Below are 17,737 nucleotides of genomic sequence, written 5' to 3'. Positions count from 1 at the left end.
TTCTGACAGTGTGAAGAGGGATTTTCCAGTCATAAAAACACTTACAGCAACTGAACTATGAATAACTGAGTAAAAAACAAACAAACCCCAAAACATAGTTGCCTTTAAAGTATTTTCTTTTATCTTTTTTAAATGTATTTTTTATTATTAATTTTTCTTTTCATTATTTACTTTATGATTGATTAAATTTTGAACTCAGTAGTTTTAAAAAAAACTCTCTCAGTAAATAATTTCTTTAAAAAAGTATGCAAAAACATGTAAACTAAAATAAATGCATTAAATGAAGTTGTATTGAGAGTTATTAACCTAGTTGATATATTTGTTTTGTCTTTATGTAACTGTTTCTCTTGCATATCTATTACATGCATTTATTTTATTTAGAAATGTTGCATTTATTTATGTAATTATCATGTGGCCTAATCTAGAGCTAAATTGTTTACTTCAATATTGCTTACATTATATAATTTTTTATGTATCTATGTATGTGTGTTTATCTTTGATTTGGCCATGAATGTGCTTTGCATTTTATTATTATTTCTTATTTTATTTTTAATATACTGGTTACAGCTCTTGTTGCAGTAAAAGTACTTTAAAGTTTAAAAAGAAATCATTAAAAGCTATATCAGTCTCAGTTGAGCCGATGAGATTGACTTCCATTCCTCAGAACATCTAATTATTCAGGGATGGAATTTTATTTATTAATCATAGACTGTATAATAAAGACGGTCTATTTTTTTTAAAAATCCATCTCGTTATAGTTGTTGGTGATATTTAAATCCATTATTGTGAAGGCGGTCTTGTCTACGTCCGCCCTCCCTGCCTGCTTCTTGCCAACTTTCCTCGGAGACTCTCGGTCTTCCTGGTTTTACGGGCTGGAGGTGTTTTTTTCCCTTCTTCTGGTTGTCTCTAAACAAAACAAAGACTTCAGCTGGAAGAGATTTACCTCATTCCTCCAGAAATGTGTCTTGAATCTGAACTTTGTGTCTGAAACTGCGTCAAAGTGTTGAATCTGATGTGTGGAGACTTCGGAATCCGAAACAAGCAGCGACGTCTTTCTTCCATTCAGTCTGCTGTCAGTCCAACCCGTCCAGCATGAGACTCACTTTTTTAGCCGTTTTTATCGCTTTAACGGAGGCAGCCATCTCTCCGCCTTCAGACCTGGCAGGACAAGACTTCAGTAAGTGTCTACAACATGTTTATTACCGTGTAGGTTTTATTAAAGGTCTGTTTCTGAAGTTAGCAAGGAGAAGCTAAAAGGAAAGTTTATGTTCGTTGGTTGGAGATGGAGGAGACCACTCCTGCAAAACAACAACAACAACAAAAAACACTAAAATACAACAAAAAGTCCAAATTATAGGATAGGAAGACTGAAAATGTGAGATTTAAATTAAAAAAATATGAGATAGTAAGCTAGAAGTTTTGAGATAAGTCAACACGTGACAGTAAAGTTGTGATTTTTCTGATTTTTTTTTATCCCGAACACCCAAATTTAAATAAATAGTTTGCAATTATTAATTCCAAATGATGACAAAGTTCAATATCAGAGTTTTAAAGTTAGAATTCGTTGATAATAATTCGGAAGTTTGTGGTCACATCTTAATATTGTGGTTTGCTAAATCAAAATGATGAGATTGTAAGTCAAACCTGGACATAATAATTGAAAAATCTGAGGCAATATCTTTCCTCTTAGTTATTGCTTAATACAGTATTTTCTTGCATCTCATCCAATGTCGCAAATACGATTTAGTCTTTCAGAATTTGGACATAAGTCCTACTTTAATGGGAATTTAATGGACTGAGAAGGTGGATCAGAATTGTAAACTAACATTCTACATCTTTTCACATCAGAACTATGAGTTTATCTCAAATATTTGGATGTTAAGGTCAACATAATGAAAGATAATGAATCAGAATTTGGATATTTTATGTCAACGTGAAACTCAGTCATAATTTGGTGGATGGATGTTGTTATTACCGTTTGTTAAATCAAAATATGTCAAAAATGATGAGATTACAGGTCAAATTAGGACCTTTAAAAAAAGATTTTAAGTATTTTTTAAAATATTTTAGTTTTAAGGTCAACATTTGGAGGTTGTAAATCAGAATTCTGACTTTTAAAATGATACATATGAGCTAATAAATAACTTTCTCATTGTTGTAAAGATTAAGACTGTTAAGACAAAAATTTGAGATACCAATTCCCTATTAGTACATATTAAGTTCAGATTTTATGAGACAATTGAGAGTAACTTTGTAACTATATCTGACAGTTGTGCTATATTTTTACTGGTTCAAATAGTGAGAAAGTAATTTTTTGTGTCTTACTGTATTTTTACTGCTACATTCTTACAATGTCATCAGTAATTGATAGTCAATCATAAGTTGGAGACAGTAAGCTCGGATTTTGCCTCATAATTCTAAGTTACTATGTAAAGTGACGTTTATCTTTATTCATAAGTGTTTCCAAACAAATCAAACAGCAGAATCCCAGAGGTGCAAAGGTATATTTATAATAAAGAAAACAAAAATGATTTAAAAATTCTTTTGGAAACTTTTTGTCAATGACTGACACTGTAATTGTGGTTAACTGCAGTGTTTTGTTGGTGTCAGCGTATTTCAATCATAAAACTACCTATAATAGATGAAAGCATTGGTAGTTTGTGCTGTCAGGAGGAACGATAGTTAATGTATTTGATTTCCTGTTAACCTCCTGTCATGCATGACCTTTAACATCAGAGGAATCTAGATTAGCACATAAGAGTGTCTCATTTAACGATAACAAAAGGTGACTTGTTTGTCAGGTGAAATGAGCACCTTGAAAGGATGATAGACAGGAACCTGCTGGTCTCTGTTTCAGCCTCCCTCAGGTCGATGCTGGACGACTTCGACGTGCTTCCTCTCGCCAGCCTGCAGACTCACTCCGTCCGCCGCCGCGACGTCCAAACTCAAACTCACGTGGAGAAACTGCTCACCTTCAGCGCTCTGCAGAGGTCAGACTCCACATTTGAGACAGCTTGGTGTCATTTTCTGATCTTGACTCATATAATCTGAGTGTCACCGCCTCCTGCTGTGTGTAGGCACTTCAGACTGTACCTGAGGACCAACGACGAGCTCTTCACTGAGGACTTCAGGGCCACGATTGTGGACGAGGACGGCCGAGAGCGAAGCTACCCGGTCAACAGACACAACTACTTCACCGGACACGTCATCGGTAATGTCGGGTTCAGACGGCAGGGTGCTTCTTTTAACGATGCAGTCATAAATTTCAGTTTCCTGTCTTTCACAACCTGTGCGATGACATTGGGAAAGATGAGTCAGACTGTCCTTCTTGAAACAAGAATTTAACAAACAATAATAATAGTAATAACCTTTATTTCTTTATTTCTATAGCATCTGGGCTTACAAAGTGCTTCACAGAGCACTAAAATATACAAAACATTAGATATAGGAATAAAATAAACAAGAAAAGCACTCAGAGAGCGCAGTACTCCACCAAGACTGCTCATTCCCGATAGGTCCGCAGCGTTGGATTTGTAGTAGGATCGCAATCATGTGACTCTTAACTCAGCTGCTGGCCTGACATTCACTTGTTGTCATAGTTACAGTGATGCCATGCCGCTATCTCGCAATGATACAGAAATCTTTAACAAATCCGTGGATCCAGACTATAAGCTGTATCACTGGCAAAATCTAATAACTTGGTCCTTGCATCATTTCTGACCTTCCTTGAAAATTTCATCCAAATCCATTAGTCTGTTTTTGAGTAATGTTGCACCCAGACAGACAAACGTACGCTAGTTGACATATAACTCTGCCTGTTTCCTTGGCAGATTAATTAAACATCAGTAAAAAAAAAAAACAAAACAGTGCAGCCTTAATTAAAGCGACCAAGCATCAGAGCAGGAATAAAAAGTTGTATCAACACTTGTCTGTCCAAATCTGGAGTTCAGTTTCGGATTTCAGGGGTCGATGTGCAGAATGTGGTACTAAACGTTCCGATATACAGAGTAGAGTCTGAATGTGTAGACACTGAAAAGTGATCAACAGAAACATAATTAAGCAAGTAAGCAATTGTGTCAGAACCAGAGTTATGTATTCCATTCAGGCATGAGTATTTGTGAGAAGTCTTTTTCTGTTTTGAACCAAACATGTGATTGTTGCATCATTCAGGCAGGTGAATGAAGAGTTACAGTAGTCCAGGTAGGAGAAAATGAGGGTCTGTATGAGCTGCTTAGCTATGTTTCTAAGGATAATTGGTTTAATCTTTTGAAATATTTCTAAATTGTATGTGGCATGGTCGGAGTTAAGTCTTGGTTAAAGTTGAGGTTGTGGTCGAAGATGACTTCCATGTTTCTTGCATGTGTTATGTTGGTTGAAAGTAAGCCGAGGGGGGGGGGGCTGAGATTGTTGGAAATGTGGCTGAGACCAATAGTCAAGACTTGAGTTTTATCTGTGTTTAGTTGAAGGAAGTTAACAGCCATCCAATCCTTGATTGTGTTGAGGCAGTATCGCAGGGAGTGCAGATTGTCCTGATAGGGGTAAATGATATGTAGAACTGGCAGTCATTTGGCGTAGCAGGGGCAGGAAACAGGGGTGAAGAATGATATGGTCAAGTAGCAACAGATATAGACTGAATAAAATGGGCCCGAGGGCTGATACCTGAGGGACCCCACAGGACATGAGGGCAGATGAAGTTGAGAAATTGCTTCTTAAGTTTGATGAAAACCATTTAGAAGCAGTTCCACAGATGCCGACCCGGTTCTTTAGCCTGGTTTAGAGTATTTTATGGTCTACTGTCTTGAATGCTGCACTCTGGTGTTTGATACTTGATATTGTTCATGTAGTGGTTCTCGGGGTGTTTTAGAAAGCTGTAGAGGTTCTTGTGGAGATTTTAGACATCTTCGAATTCCAGATGTTCTGAAGGCTTCCTGTGGACGTTGTCCAAAACTCACTGACCTTCAAGGATAAGCTGTCAAGAAAAAATCATTTAACTCTGTTTTATTTTCTTCCAGGAGAGGAAAACTCTCGTGTTCAGGCTCACATAGATGACCACGAGTTCTCAGCACACATCCTGACTGATGAGGCGGAGTACAACATCGAGGTAAAGCACTAATCAAAGGAAAATGAGAGGCTGTCCATTTCCAGACTCAACTTTTTATTCATGAAATGTGTTGCAACTTTATCGCAAATCAAAATATTCATCAGATCCATCTATGAGATGTTTAAAACTCTCAGAAAAAAGGGAAACTACCTGATGTCTCTAGCTGGGTTTCCATTATAGTTTTTCGCAAAATAAAAGCAATATTTCTAAAATTTCGACAAAGTATATTTGCGCTTTGAACGTGTTTCCATTGAAGGTTGTTCTGGGCAGAAGCATCGTAACTCTCGTAAAATATCATCCCGCAAGATTTCGATGTCGAACCCTTTCTCCCTCATTTCCGCGTCTATCTCCTTATAACACTCTGCATTGTTCTGCTGTTTGCTGTCTAGTATGGCAGTGATGTTTTTCTCAAGAATAATGGCAAGAAAAGTCTCGGTCTCCTCTTCTGGTCACACATACAGCGCCATGTTTACTCCGAGAGAACTGGTCATGTGACCAGGTACGTCACGTCCGGTGACGTATAATTGCAGAAAAAGTGTTTCCATTGCACTTTTGCGATATTTTTCAATATCGAAACGTCTGAAAAACCACCTCATGAGAACGTAAAAACTTTTTAGCGATATTTTATTCCTTTTTCGAAATTCAGGTGTTTCCATTACCAGTTTTTTATTGCACTATTTACATTTTGCGCATATCTAAGGGTAATGGAAACGCAGCTAGTGCTGTTATTTTCCCTCTTTGCTCTCTTCAGCCGCTGTGGAGGTTCATGTCGGCGCCCCCTGATGGGCGTCTCCTGATCTACCGCTCAGAGGACATCAGGAACATCAGCCGACTGCAGCAGCCTTCAGTCTGCGGCTATGTGACCTCCGACCCCAACCACCTCCTCCCTGACAGTGTCAGAGCAGCCATGTTGGCCGACCAGGAGGAAGAAGGTTTGTAGATGTTAGCAAACACAGAACAACCTGGCAAGAGGAGTTTCTCTTTTAGGTGTTGAGTCAATAATTAGCTTATATATAGAGATATCAAGACGTCTCTGTGTTGCTATTCCTGAACCTAACTCCAGCTTTTTGCCTGCATAGTTAACTGTGACTGTTCCTCACTGCAAATTTGAAACTAATGTGCTGCAAAAATTGACTTAAAAAACAGGCTTGTTTTGTTGAAATGATCAGTACTGGTCAGCGCAAAGTTTGTAGACAAATGCAGTTAATTTCCTGGAGCTGTTTTACAAGAAAAAAGTTTCTGTGTTACTCTCCAACGGAAAAGTGGATTAAAGAGCTATGAGCAACAAAGAACTTTTGATATGAAAAGAGCTTTCAACAGAGCCTTCAAAGAATAAAATATATTCACTGTGAAAAGGTGTGGAAAAGAACTTTCAATTTTTTAAAAAAGCTTTGAGAGAGTACAGACCTTCCCATATGAAAATTACATTTTAATTTGAAAAAGCTTTTGGTGTGAGCAATGAAACATTTACTGTGAAATAAGAGCTTTCTGCATGACAGTGACCCTTCAAGTAAAATGCTAAATCCTCAAGTTGAAACGCCACAAAGATGAACAAACTGAACATCTGTTTAGGGAAGTCAGCAGCTGACCGACTTACATAAATAATCTAAGCTGCTGCCAGTAAGTCCACACTTCCTGCGGCTGCTTCTCATTGAAAGCTTTTACCATGAGATCAAATTCAAGTATTAAGCAGCCTACATACAACAAAAAAGGCAGGTGAGTATCAACATTAAAGGTCAGTATATACTTTAAAAGGCATGCTGTACAATACTATGAACTTTAAAACTGTAAAGACTTCTAATTGAGCAATGAAGGACAGTGTGAAACAACTTAACATAATTAGAAAATATGACAGTAAAATAAGAGGACACTTTCACCAATTTAGACAAAGACATTTTAAAGTTTACTTAATGTCTTGACATTGTTTTTGTAGTGCTTCGTCCTGACTTTTTAAAATCTTTTTCTGTACAGAGTCTTTGCTCAGGGAGAAACGTCAGGTCCACGACCACAAGAAGAACACCTGCCCTCTGCTGCTGGTGGCCGACCATCGCTTCTTCAAACACATGGGCCGAGAAGAGGAGAGCACCACCCTCAACTACCTGGTCAGATCATAGTCCATACAGCTTTAGTTGAACCGATAATACCGCCGCCTCATGACTGTCTCGACTGTGCTTTCAGATTGAACTGATCGATCGTGTGGATGACATCTACAGAAACACGTCGTGGGACGATGAGTTCAGTGGTTATGGCGTTCAGATCCAGCAGGTGAGCAGGGTGATGTCGGCCAGCAGGAGCTAAAACTTCCTCTGTTAAAGCTGTTTTAAATGAGCTGATGTCGGTCCCAGCACAGACTGTAAATCCTAATGTTGAACTGATATAACTCAGTGTGTCTGTTTTGTCAATTATACAATTAAATGTTTTTACTTCTGGTCTGCGTTGCCAGATGTTAAACTGTTTTCCAAACTCTTCATCCTGACTGGTTCACATAGAATGCTAATAGTTTCCCAAAACTACAACAGACCTCCACATCTATGAGGAGGTTGTACGTCTGACCAAAACCATTGGTCAGAGGGACTGTATATCTCAATTACAGCCTTTCACAGTTTGCTAATTGCATTGTTTCAAATCGTAGTTTCCATTTGAAATTGTTTGATTGTTTAGACCTATTGCGGCTGATTGAAAAAGACTCTTTGGAGCAAAGTCCGTTGTCATGTTAACTGTCAAAACGAGCGAACTGTGTGTAGTGCTGATGTAAATGTGCTTCTTTGTGTCTTTGTCAGATCATCATAGAGAAGAGTTCGACTGCTGTAGCTCCAGGAAAAAGTCACTTTAACATGAAAGGAAGTCCAGTGAAGGGCAGAGACGTCTGGGATGTCAAGAAGCTGCTGGAGGTAAGACCGGACAGACATGAAGCTAACTTGGTAACGCTGGTATTGTTCGTCAAATCCTCCCATGCTTCGACCCAAAACAACAAGTTATTAGTTTGTTTCTTTATACTTTTTGCCATATTGACTTTGTCTGTGGCTCTCAGATACAAACCCATTGGTTCATACTGAAGATAGAAATGTTTCACAAGTGTATGCTTTCCTTTTTGGGATCATATTGTAGGTTCAATCAATAAGTGAGTGTTCCTGGCAACAATGTATTGTATGCATGTGGATAATATGTGGGACTCAGTCTGTATAAACTGAGAAAAGAGGTTTCAGGGTAAAAGAAAAGTATTCAGTGTTTTGATATGAAAAGTGCTTTTGATGAAAAAAAAAAGCTTTTATTGTATAAAAACAGATTTTGATGTGAAGAGGAGCCTTCAAAGGATGAAAACAAGGAGCAAAAACTGTAAAAGCAGCTTTTGATCACAAAGAAAGATTTTTTAGTGAAAAGGAGCTATAAGAGTAAAAAATGTTTTAAAAAGTAAACAGAGCTTTTAAAGAATTATGAAGCACATTGATGTGAAAAAGAGCTTTTAATCTGAAAAAAAGCTCTTGGAAATTCAAAAAAACAGCTTTCCATATAAAAAAAATAATGGCTTACGATGTGAAAAAAGAGGTTGTGATATAAACAAAAAGCGCTTTTAATGTGACATGTTAGCTTTTCACATGTAAAAAGAACATTTATTGTGGAAAAATGAGGTTTTCATGTACAAAAGAACTTTTTGTGTGACATAGGAGCTTTAAATGTTAGATTGTACAACACATCCAGTGCTACTCTTGTTCTACACATGGGATTAGTTGGCAGTCTATTGATAATAATGAATATTTTGTCTGCTCTGAGACCTCTGCCTGTTGTTCTGCTTGCAGCAGTTCAGTATCGACATTGCAGAGAAAGCCTCCAACGTCTGCCTGGCTCACCTCTTCACCTATCAGGACTTTGATGAAGGCACTCTGGGTCTGGCCTACGTCGCCCCGTCCAAACCCGACATCCCCGGAGGCCTCTGCTCCAAAGGCGAGTCCTGCTGCTTCACACTGTAGTTCTGTGATCGCTGCAGATAATTCCAAACAGTCGTCCTCCTCATCTAAATAAATCACACCTGGTGTTTCTGATCTCCAGCTTGTCCTTCATCTACAAATGAACACAGATCGATCTACCTCAACACAGGCCTCACCAGTACCAAGAACTACGGGAAGACAATCCTGACTAAGGTGTGCTGGTTTTTCTAACGCCACATGAGAATGTATCTCACCAAAGAATTAGCCAGCAGCATAATGAATCTTGAGTGTGATTCTCTGGAAGTGAGCTCCCGTAGTTCTGCTCAGAAATAATAACCGCGGTTTGTCGTCATCTCCACAGGAAGCAGACCTGGTGACGACTCATGAGCTCGGCCATAACTTCGGAGCGGAGCACGATCCAGACAACATCCCGTACTGCGCACCACGAGAGGACCACGGGGGCAAATACGTCATGTACCCCATCGCCGTGAGCGGAGACCACGTCAACAACAAGGTGCTGTTCGTGATTTCTCACCTTCACACACCTAGCCACTAAAAACTAACCTTCACAAAACAGAGGTCAGACATTTACACAAATTTTGATATGGGGATGAAACCGAATAGAAGTTTTGCCAGTCGAGTCAGATTTGATGATTTGAGCATTTGCTCATTTTACTCCACGAAGGAGTTATGAGACGATCGGCGTACGTTTGTCTGTTTATCTGTGTGAAACGTTACTCAAAAAGGGACAGATTTGGATGAAATTTTCAGGGAAGGTCAGAAACGACACAAGGACCAAGTGTTTAGATTTTGGCGGTGATACAGCTTATAGTCTGGATCCACGGATTTGTTAAAGATTTCTGTATCATTGCGAGATAGCGGCACGGCATCCCTGTAACTATGACAACAGGTGAACACTTCATCAGCTGCCTGCTGACGATCACATGATTGCGATCCTACTACAAATCCACCACTGAGGACTTCTCTGTTGAAAATCATACAACGACTAAGCAGCTCTGGCTATGTATTATCACATATATATAACTGTGTAAAGAAAATACGCTTCACTTTATGCAGATTAATAATGGCGATCATAATTTAAACACAAAAGAATATAGAGCTATTGCTTCATCATACTTGATAAATACAGTATGGACGCAAATTACCAATGTAGCTTATGCTTTTTTCACGAGATAATAAATAAGTTAAATAATCCATAGCCAGTTATGCACCACAATGTAAATCACTCAGAATCACCTAAAAAAAATATTCAACCATCAGCAGTGATTTCCCCAAACAAACCCAACTCAAGAGTGCTTTTTAACCAAACAACAAACGAGACTAACCAAAAAAAAAACACTCTGAGTGCTTTTGTTGTTTTTTCTTGTTGACATACAGTCTTGGGCTACTTTAGGGGTTTGTCAAAAATAATGAACCAGACAGCACACAAGTATTTCTGTTAAAATCAAGCTCTACAGCCTGATTTAAAAAACCTCTTTAAGTGTAATTTACTATCAAATGACTGTGCAGTGATGACGGGAGACAGAACATTGCACACTGTTTACCCACAAACCCACTCTTCTAAAGGAAACAGCAGGTTACCAGAATACCAGAGTAGTAGCTTCAGCTTCACTCAACAGTTAACCACAAGCGCAGCACATGTGTCATGAGGATTATCGAATCTGTAAAAAAAAACAAAAAACAAAACAAGCATCATGCCAACAAGAAATAGATTTAAACCCAACAAAAATGTAGTAAAGTTAGCTTCACACAACCACCAATAGTATGGCATTAGACTGTATTTGTGGTGGTAGCTGATCAAAAAATAAGCCATTCTTCTAATTAGGATGGTGGATCTGTGGGTAACCAGTTGGCCCATGTGTGGAGCTACACTTGTTGGACCCAGTGTCAGTGGTTTACTGAGAACCTGTTAGCCTGTTAGTTACCTTAACCACTGATTAACAGAATCTGTCTTTTTTCCAAACACAGTGAGTCAAACTGACCGATAATAAATCCTCTCCTCTGTGTCCAGCTGTTCTCCAACTGCAGTAAGCGTTCCATAGTGAAGCGTCTGAGGTCGAAGGCTCCGTCCTGCTTCAAAGAGAGAAACACCAATGTTTGTGGGAACTCTCGAGTGGAGCAGGGGGAGGAGTGTGATCCAGGACTACTGCACATCAACTCAGACCAATGCTGCACCGCAGACTGTAAGCTGACAGCTGGATCTCAGTGCAGGTCAGAATGAAACCAACGTGTTCACCCTGGTTGATCCCATGTCTGTGTAGTGTTTCTTTCCTCTGTTTGTCCCATGATGTTTGTCTACTTTGTCCTCAGTTCTTCTTAGGTTCAGCAGTTTTTCCAGTGCCCTGTGTTTATTTGTGTTGTCCTCATTATTCGTCCCGTGTTTATCATGTGTTTTTTTTGCATATGTCTTCTCTGGTATTTGTCCCATGTTTCTACTTGTTTATCCTGTGTTTGTACCCTGATTGCCCCTAGTTTGTCTCAGGTCTTTTGATTGTTTTGTCCTGCATTTGTCCCACTGTGACGCTCTCAGCTAAATGACAGTTTCTCTGTTTAGTGACAGGAACAGTGCGTGCTGTAAAAACTGCAGGTTCGAATCTGAAGGTGAAGTCTGTCAGGAGCCCATAGACGCCACCTGTAAAGGACACTCCTACTGCACAGGTCAGCTCACTGGTCAACTGTAATTATCAGTGATAGAATGTACCCCTGAGCATTTACACAAGTACTTTACCTTAGTATAAATTTGAGGTGCCTGTACTTTCTTTTCATGTCACTTTACACTTTCCATCTATGTTTCTCTGACATATTTAGTAACTATGAGGGAAGTAGGATGAGAATCGTATCAGATAGAGATACAGTTACAGAGTAATCAAGTTTCCAACATTAAACGGATCATAATTCATATTTGGTTAATTGAAATGTGTCTTTTATTTGAAGAAAACCGTTTAAAAGTCAACTTAATTTAACAAATTATTAGTAAAATACCATTGCGGTTTAATAGTATTTTACTAAGTCAGAGTCTCTTCTTGTAACAACAGTTATAGATCATTATTTAAGAATCATGCTTCTTCTCATCTTGTTAATCACATAGACTGTCATTTTAACTGGGAGGCAAAGAGATAAGAGAAAATGAGTGAAAGGGTTCAAATACATTCAGATCCAAAGTGTAACCCCCATAAAAACCCACCTCTTATTTGGAAATGAACAATCTGCTGTGTGTTTGTGTTGACAGGACACAGCAGCGAGTGTCCTCCTCCAGAAAACGCTCCAGATAAAACGGTGTGTTTGGACAGTGGAGAGTGCATGAATGGAGAATGTATTCCTTTCTGTCAGGCCATCTTAAAACTGCAGCCCTGCGCCTGCAACGGTAGGACATTTACAGCAGTCTCTTGTTTGAAGACAGTTGTACACCAAGTTTAAGTTAATTCTGGATGCTACATATTGACATGTAAATTGAAATTTTTGGGACTTAGTACTGAGCCCTGAGGGATGCCTCAAGTAAAGATTGACACTGACAGGGGTTTAAAGTGTTGATGTCTAAAATCTGGTATTTATGTGGATGTGAGGGACAAAGCCTGAAAGCTCTTTCATGTCTTATTAAGACTTAAATTATTTACTATTTATTAATTTTTAAAAGAAGTATTGAGGAAGAAAATGTCAATAAAAAAACTTCTTCTTCAGGCTAACATCAGGTTAACTAGCATAAGCTGGAATGGTAGCGGTTAACCCAGGGGTGGGCAAACTTTTTGTCTCAGGGGCCACATTGACTTTTGAAATTCAACAGATGGGCCAGACAATCATCAGATGGTTGGAGATTGTGCAAACTAATATGAATTACATGTTAAAGACAATACTGACAAAGTAAAGAAGACTCACATTCAGTTTCAGTGGGAACAGTGTTGTTGGTCACCCTTTTTTGCCAGTGCATCAAAGTCTGGTGTCAGTTTGGTTGTGGCAATTCTCAGGATGGATCTGAGGTGTTCATGTCATGCTAACTTTGCGCTCTCTGGCTCCACTGCAGGTGGCTATTATTGGTTTTCTTTCAGTCAGACCTGAAAGCAAACACTTCTTGGGAAAGTGGATCCAAATCTCTGTGCGGAAGAAATTTCCACCATTAAATGCTTTTCAATCCAGACTGAGTCCTGTTCTATGAAGCTCAATATCTGCTTCTCTCCCAGAAACAAACTCATCGTGTAAAGTCTGCTGTCGGAGCAGCAGCGGCGTCTGTGCCCCCTACCAGGACCAAACAGGCGACTTCCTGTACCTGCGGAAAGGAAAACCCTGCACCGTGGGCTTCTGTGACGGAGCAGTAAGACGATTAAAACACATAATGCATTTCATGAAATAAAGCAGGAGGTTTGACTGCGTGTCTGCTGTGTCTGCAGGGGAAGTGCATGAAGCAGGTGCAGGACGTAGTGGAACGTCTGTGGGACTTCATCGACAAACTGGACATCAACACGTTTGGCAAGTTTCTAGCCGATAACATCGTGGGCTCAGTGGTGGCCTTCTCTCTGCTCTTCTGGGTTCCTTTCAGCATCCTGGTGCACTGTGTGGTGAGACTTAAATCACTCCATTCTGTTCATTATTACACAAGAGACTCATCCTGAGCCCAATACATTTATATGAAACAACTGCAGGTGTTTAAAGTCAAAAAATGTCTGAACATTACTGAGATGTTTCAGGTTTGAATGGGGGTCCTGTTTCTCACTCTGTGTCTCTTTGTACTTTCAGGATAAGAAGCTGGACAGACAATATGAACAGACCACCAAGTCTCTCTTCTTCCCCAGTGTGAGTGTAAACACATTTACAATCTATCACATAAAGCTGAATATAATCAGAAATATCTAAAAAGCTCAAGAAGCTCTGACATCTAAAATGAAGCCGAAATATTTCAATCTCCAAACTTTTTCTCAGTTAGAATTAAGTAAAAGTGATGCTATACTGCAGAGACAGCATCAGTAGATTAATACGTCATGTTTTGTTCATTGACAGATAGGAATGTAGCTTCATTATTAGATATAGAATTTAGACTCAAACCAGCAGCATTCCTGTCCAAACAAGTCTAGTGTTGTCTTCAAGGATGAGGAAAGTCTTAAGGCAGTTTTCAGGAGGAAAAACAAGGCCAAGTACTTGGAATGGCAAAAGACATAGCAACGTTTTCCGTACAAACGTATGAAAACAGTTTTATTTTATGGTGAATTTCAGTTAGAGATGAGTGGAAATGACAGAAAGCTGTGTGTAAGGAGGCCAACAGAAGAGAAAAATAATATGACAGTGGGTCTGACCCCCTTTGAAACATGCTGCTTAGAAAAAAAAGCTTCTGAGTGCTTTTTAAAAAAAAAAATGTTACACTGCATAAAAAATAATAATGCATCGGAAAAATGTTGCTTTTAATCATTGGTACATCCCAGCCTCTAATGATAATAATTAAAAAAAAGAGCACTTATCTAGAAAGTAATATTTTTTCTTTTTTTTGTCATAAAAACTATTACATCATGAAAACAAGCTGGTATTTAAAGGGTTAAAATCCTGAAAATGAATGAGTATTTGGTAATTATGATCCGGAATGATGTTGGCGAAAAAAATGAGTCATTTACAGTAGAAAATAATGGATATTATATAACATTTTACACTGTGTTTTTTGTCTGGGACATTTTTGTCCTTAAGGTCTTTAATGTAACAGTCAATGTTGGTTTTAATCACTGGCACATCCCAGACTGTGAATATCAAAAAATAATTTTCCACTTAGCTCTCACTATATGAAAATAGATCTTGTTGAAAGTTTTTTTTTGTTCATTAAAAAACGACGACATCATGTAAACAAAATGGCATTAAAAGGGTTAAAATCCCATAAATGAATGAATGTTTGATAATAATGATCAGGACTGGTGTCGATTAAAAGAGATAGGTCAATGAAAGTGAAAAATAAGCTGAATACTGTTTTTGATGTGGACATATTTTGACCTCAGTGTACCTTTTTGAATTTGACCCCGAAGTGTTAAACTGAATTAAATGTCAGTAAAGGAACATGCAGATGGTGCAAGCTTCGTTTAAATTTAGAAAAATTCACAGTCTAGTAACTTACTTTGGCTGTGGGTGTATATTTTCCCAGAATGCCGAGCTCCTGAGCAGCCTGGAGTCGGCGTCTGTTCGAATCTTCAAACCTCCAACCTTCCCCACTGCCCCCACCGCCCCCCTACGCTTCCAGCCCGGTGGCCCCCAGCAGACCAGCACCCCTCCGGTCCCCAGCCCCGACCCCGTCCCTGGCCACACCCCCCCACCTCTGGACAGCCCCCGCATGGCCACCATCCACGAGGACCCCAGCTTCGACTCCCACCTGGACGAGGAGGCCCTGGAGGAGGCGTTTGGGCGGCCGGTGGGGGCGGCTCGGCGCTCCTTCGAGGACCTGACGGAGAAAAACGTGGCGAGTCGCAGCAAGAAGGCGAAGCAGTTCAGGCTGCAGAGACAACACCAGATCGACAGCAAAGAGACGCAGTGCTGAAAGACGTGTTCTAAACGCCGCCACACCCGCTTCCTTTATTTAGAATAACTCTGGTCCCACTTTAACAGCTGCTGCCAAGGCTGCATTTGTTTTAACAAAGATCTTCATGAGATAAAATCAGGTTTAGTTCTGGTCAGTAAAAATGTGCTGGGGTCAGAACACGTCCTTCCACTGCAGGATCCATCCTTTAAATGTCTTGAGACAATTCAGGTGAAACCATGTGGTCTCGAGTCATTTGCACCTCGGTACCGACACGTGTCTGTAGCAGCGACAATCAGTAGACTTTCATCCAAATAAGGTCAGACTTCTGATCTAAAAATGTTGGTGTTAACTCCTGAACATCCCACACTCGATTTAGTTTGTGACCTTTAAAAGTCCTCGCTATCGTCAGCTTCTAGAAAGCTGCAGAAACACCACTCAGGCTGCGTTCCAAATCACATACTTTGTGTTTTTCCTCTCACAACGTGCTACAGCTGTCCTTACAAAGTGTTTCCTGCTGCATACGACGTGCACACATATCACAACATGCTGCTTTGACATAATATAGCGCCTTGATCATACATCTGTTGCAGTCAAAAGAGCAAAATGAGTTGGAATCTAAGCTAGTTTATACTCACAAGTCACTGTGACATGTGATGTAACTGTGCAGAGGGTCAGAATGGACTGAAAAGTACTGCAACATCTGGACATCCTGGTGTTTTTGGCAAACCTAATTTGACATAATGTGTAGTAGAACAGACTAAGTTAGATGGAGGCAATTGATTGGCTGTGGCGACCCCTGAAGGGAAAAGCCGAAAGGAAAAGAAGAAGTGTATTAGAACAGACTAAACCTTACTCAGGCATCCTATACAGTTAGTTAATGCGGAAATTGGCCCTTCATGTGTGACAGCGGTGAAAGCGTTTACAGTTTGCTCAGCAGCATGAAGAGCAGATTTCCCAGAAGCCAGTTCTCAGGCTCTTCTTTCACCACTTCCTGCAGCAGATCTGAGCTGCAGCTCAAATGTCATCCCACTTTATTCAGACAGAACTCCATCTTCTGTGTTCTATTTGAAGCTTCAGATATTTCCTTTCCAGTCGTTCACAAATGTTAAAAGAACGTCTGACGCTTCACCTTCTCCATTGAATACGCTTTGGTTTTTGTTTGGGATTCAGCAATCGTGAAGCTCGTGATCATTTGCAGTAAAATCTTTTTCACCAGCGAAACTCTGATGAGTCGAAGTGTTGCAGACATCAAGTGTCTCAGTGGGACTCAAACAGTGTTAGTGCCTTGCTCAACCTGCTGAGGCGCATACTTTCTATATGTATTGCACAAAACATTCTATATCCCTGTGAAGCCCGGTGCTCTGCTTTCTGTGTTTAATGTCTTTTACAGGAGCCTATTTATACCAATTACAGTGACATTAGCTCTGCAATGATAAATGAATTCATTGATTAGCCAGCAATTATTCTAAATATGTACAGTCTTTAAGCAAAAATGTCCTAAAATTAAGTTTTTTGAGGATTCTGAAAGTGAGAATTTGGGGTTTTTTGGTCCTAAACTGAATATTTTGGGCCTCCTAATGTTTTATAGTAGATTCTTTTAATGTTTTATAAACCATTTGCAGCCATATTTTATATATAAAAAATTATAAAACAAAAGGTTTTACACTTTGTGTAACATAATCCAAAGGCTTGAGTCGGAAAGATTTTGCCAAAAAGGAGAGACAGCATCTTAATGTTGACTTACTTTGTGCACATGAATAGTTTCTATCTGCAGAAAAATGAGACTTTAAATGAGAAAATATTTCCAACTAAAAAGTCCGACTGGACACAATAAAGCTTTAAAAAAAATCAGTCTAAAAACTGACATTTTTACAGCTGTGTATCTATGTTTAGTTATGATAAAAATCTGTGTTGTATCAAATGTTTTTTTATGTTGTTTTCTTGCTTGAACTGAGAGACAGGCTGTTGTTAAAGTCTTTATTTTGAAATATGACAATCAGTCAACGTGCCTTCTCTTCTCCTGTGGTATTCAAATGCACTGCAGTCAGTATTTTTAACGTTGTGTGTTGTTCTATGCAGATGATGTCTTTGTGTTTAACATGTTTACCTTCAGGCTCACTGTGACGTCTGTTTTTCGATAAAAAATAAAATTATTGTTGAATAAAGCTCAAATGTCCTGCAGTGCTGTTTTTTTCTCATCAGGAGTAA

At 39.2% G+C, this 17,737-nt stretch overlaps 1 protein-coding gene across 1 annotated transcript; it reads left to right on the top strand.

Annotated features, from left to right (window-relative positions):
* The first annotated feature begins 840 nt into the window (after positions 1 to 840).
* On the top strand, positions 841 to 17,695 carry adam17b (ADAM metallopeptidase domain 17b). Its single transcript, XM_022196940.2, has 18 exons — positions 841 to 1,177; positions 2,858 to 2,990; positions 3,078 to 3,211; positions 5,013 to 5,101; positions 5,853 to 6,033; positions 7,073 to 7,203; positions 7,280 to 7,366; positions 7,882 to 7,992; positions 8,899 to 9,043; positions 9,149 to 9,240; positions 9,389 to 9,541; positions 11,060 to 11,259; positions 11,603 to 11,706; positions 12,278 to 12,412; positions 13,224 to 13,354; positions 13,431 to 13,598; positions 13,777 to 13,833; positions 15,158 to 17,695. Exons 1-18 carry the CDS (start codon positions 1,093 to 1,095, stop codon positions 15,545 to 15,547), a joined length of 2,526 nt encoding a protein of 841 aa, XP_022052632.2. The 5' UTR covers positions 841 to 1,092; the 3' UTR covers positions 15,548 to 17,695.
* The last annotated feature ends 42 nt before the right edge of the window (positions 17,696 to 17,737 follow it).

This window comes from Acanthochromis polyacanthus, chromosome 16 (genome assembly GCF_021347895.1).
Source record: "Acanthochromis polyacanthus isolate Apoly-LR-REF ecotype Palm Island chromosome 16, KAUST_Apoly_ChrSc, whole genome shotgun sequence".
In the NCBI taxonomy this organism is placed as follows: domain Eukaryota; kingdom Metazoa; phylum Chordata; class Actinopteri; family Pomacentridae; genus Acanthochromis; species Acanthochromis polyacanthus.
The sequence above is the reverse complement of the archived record's forward strand: the minus strand, read 5'-3'. Positions and strand labels throughout refer to the sequence as shown.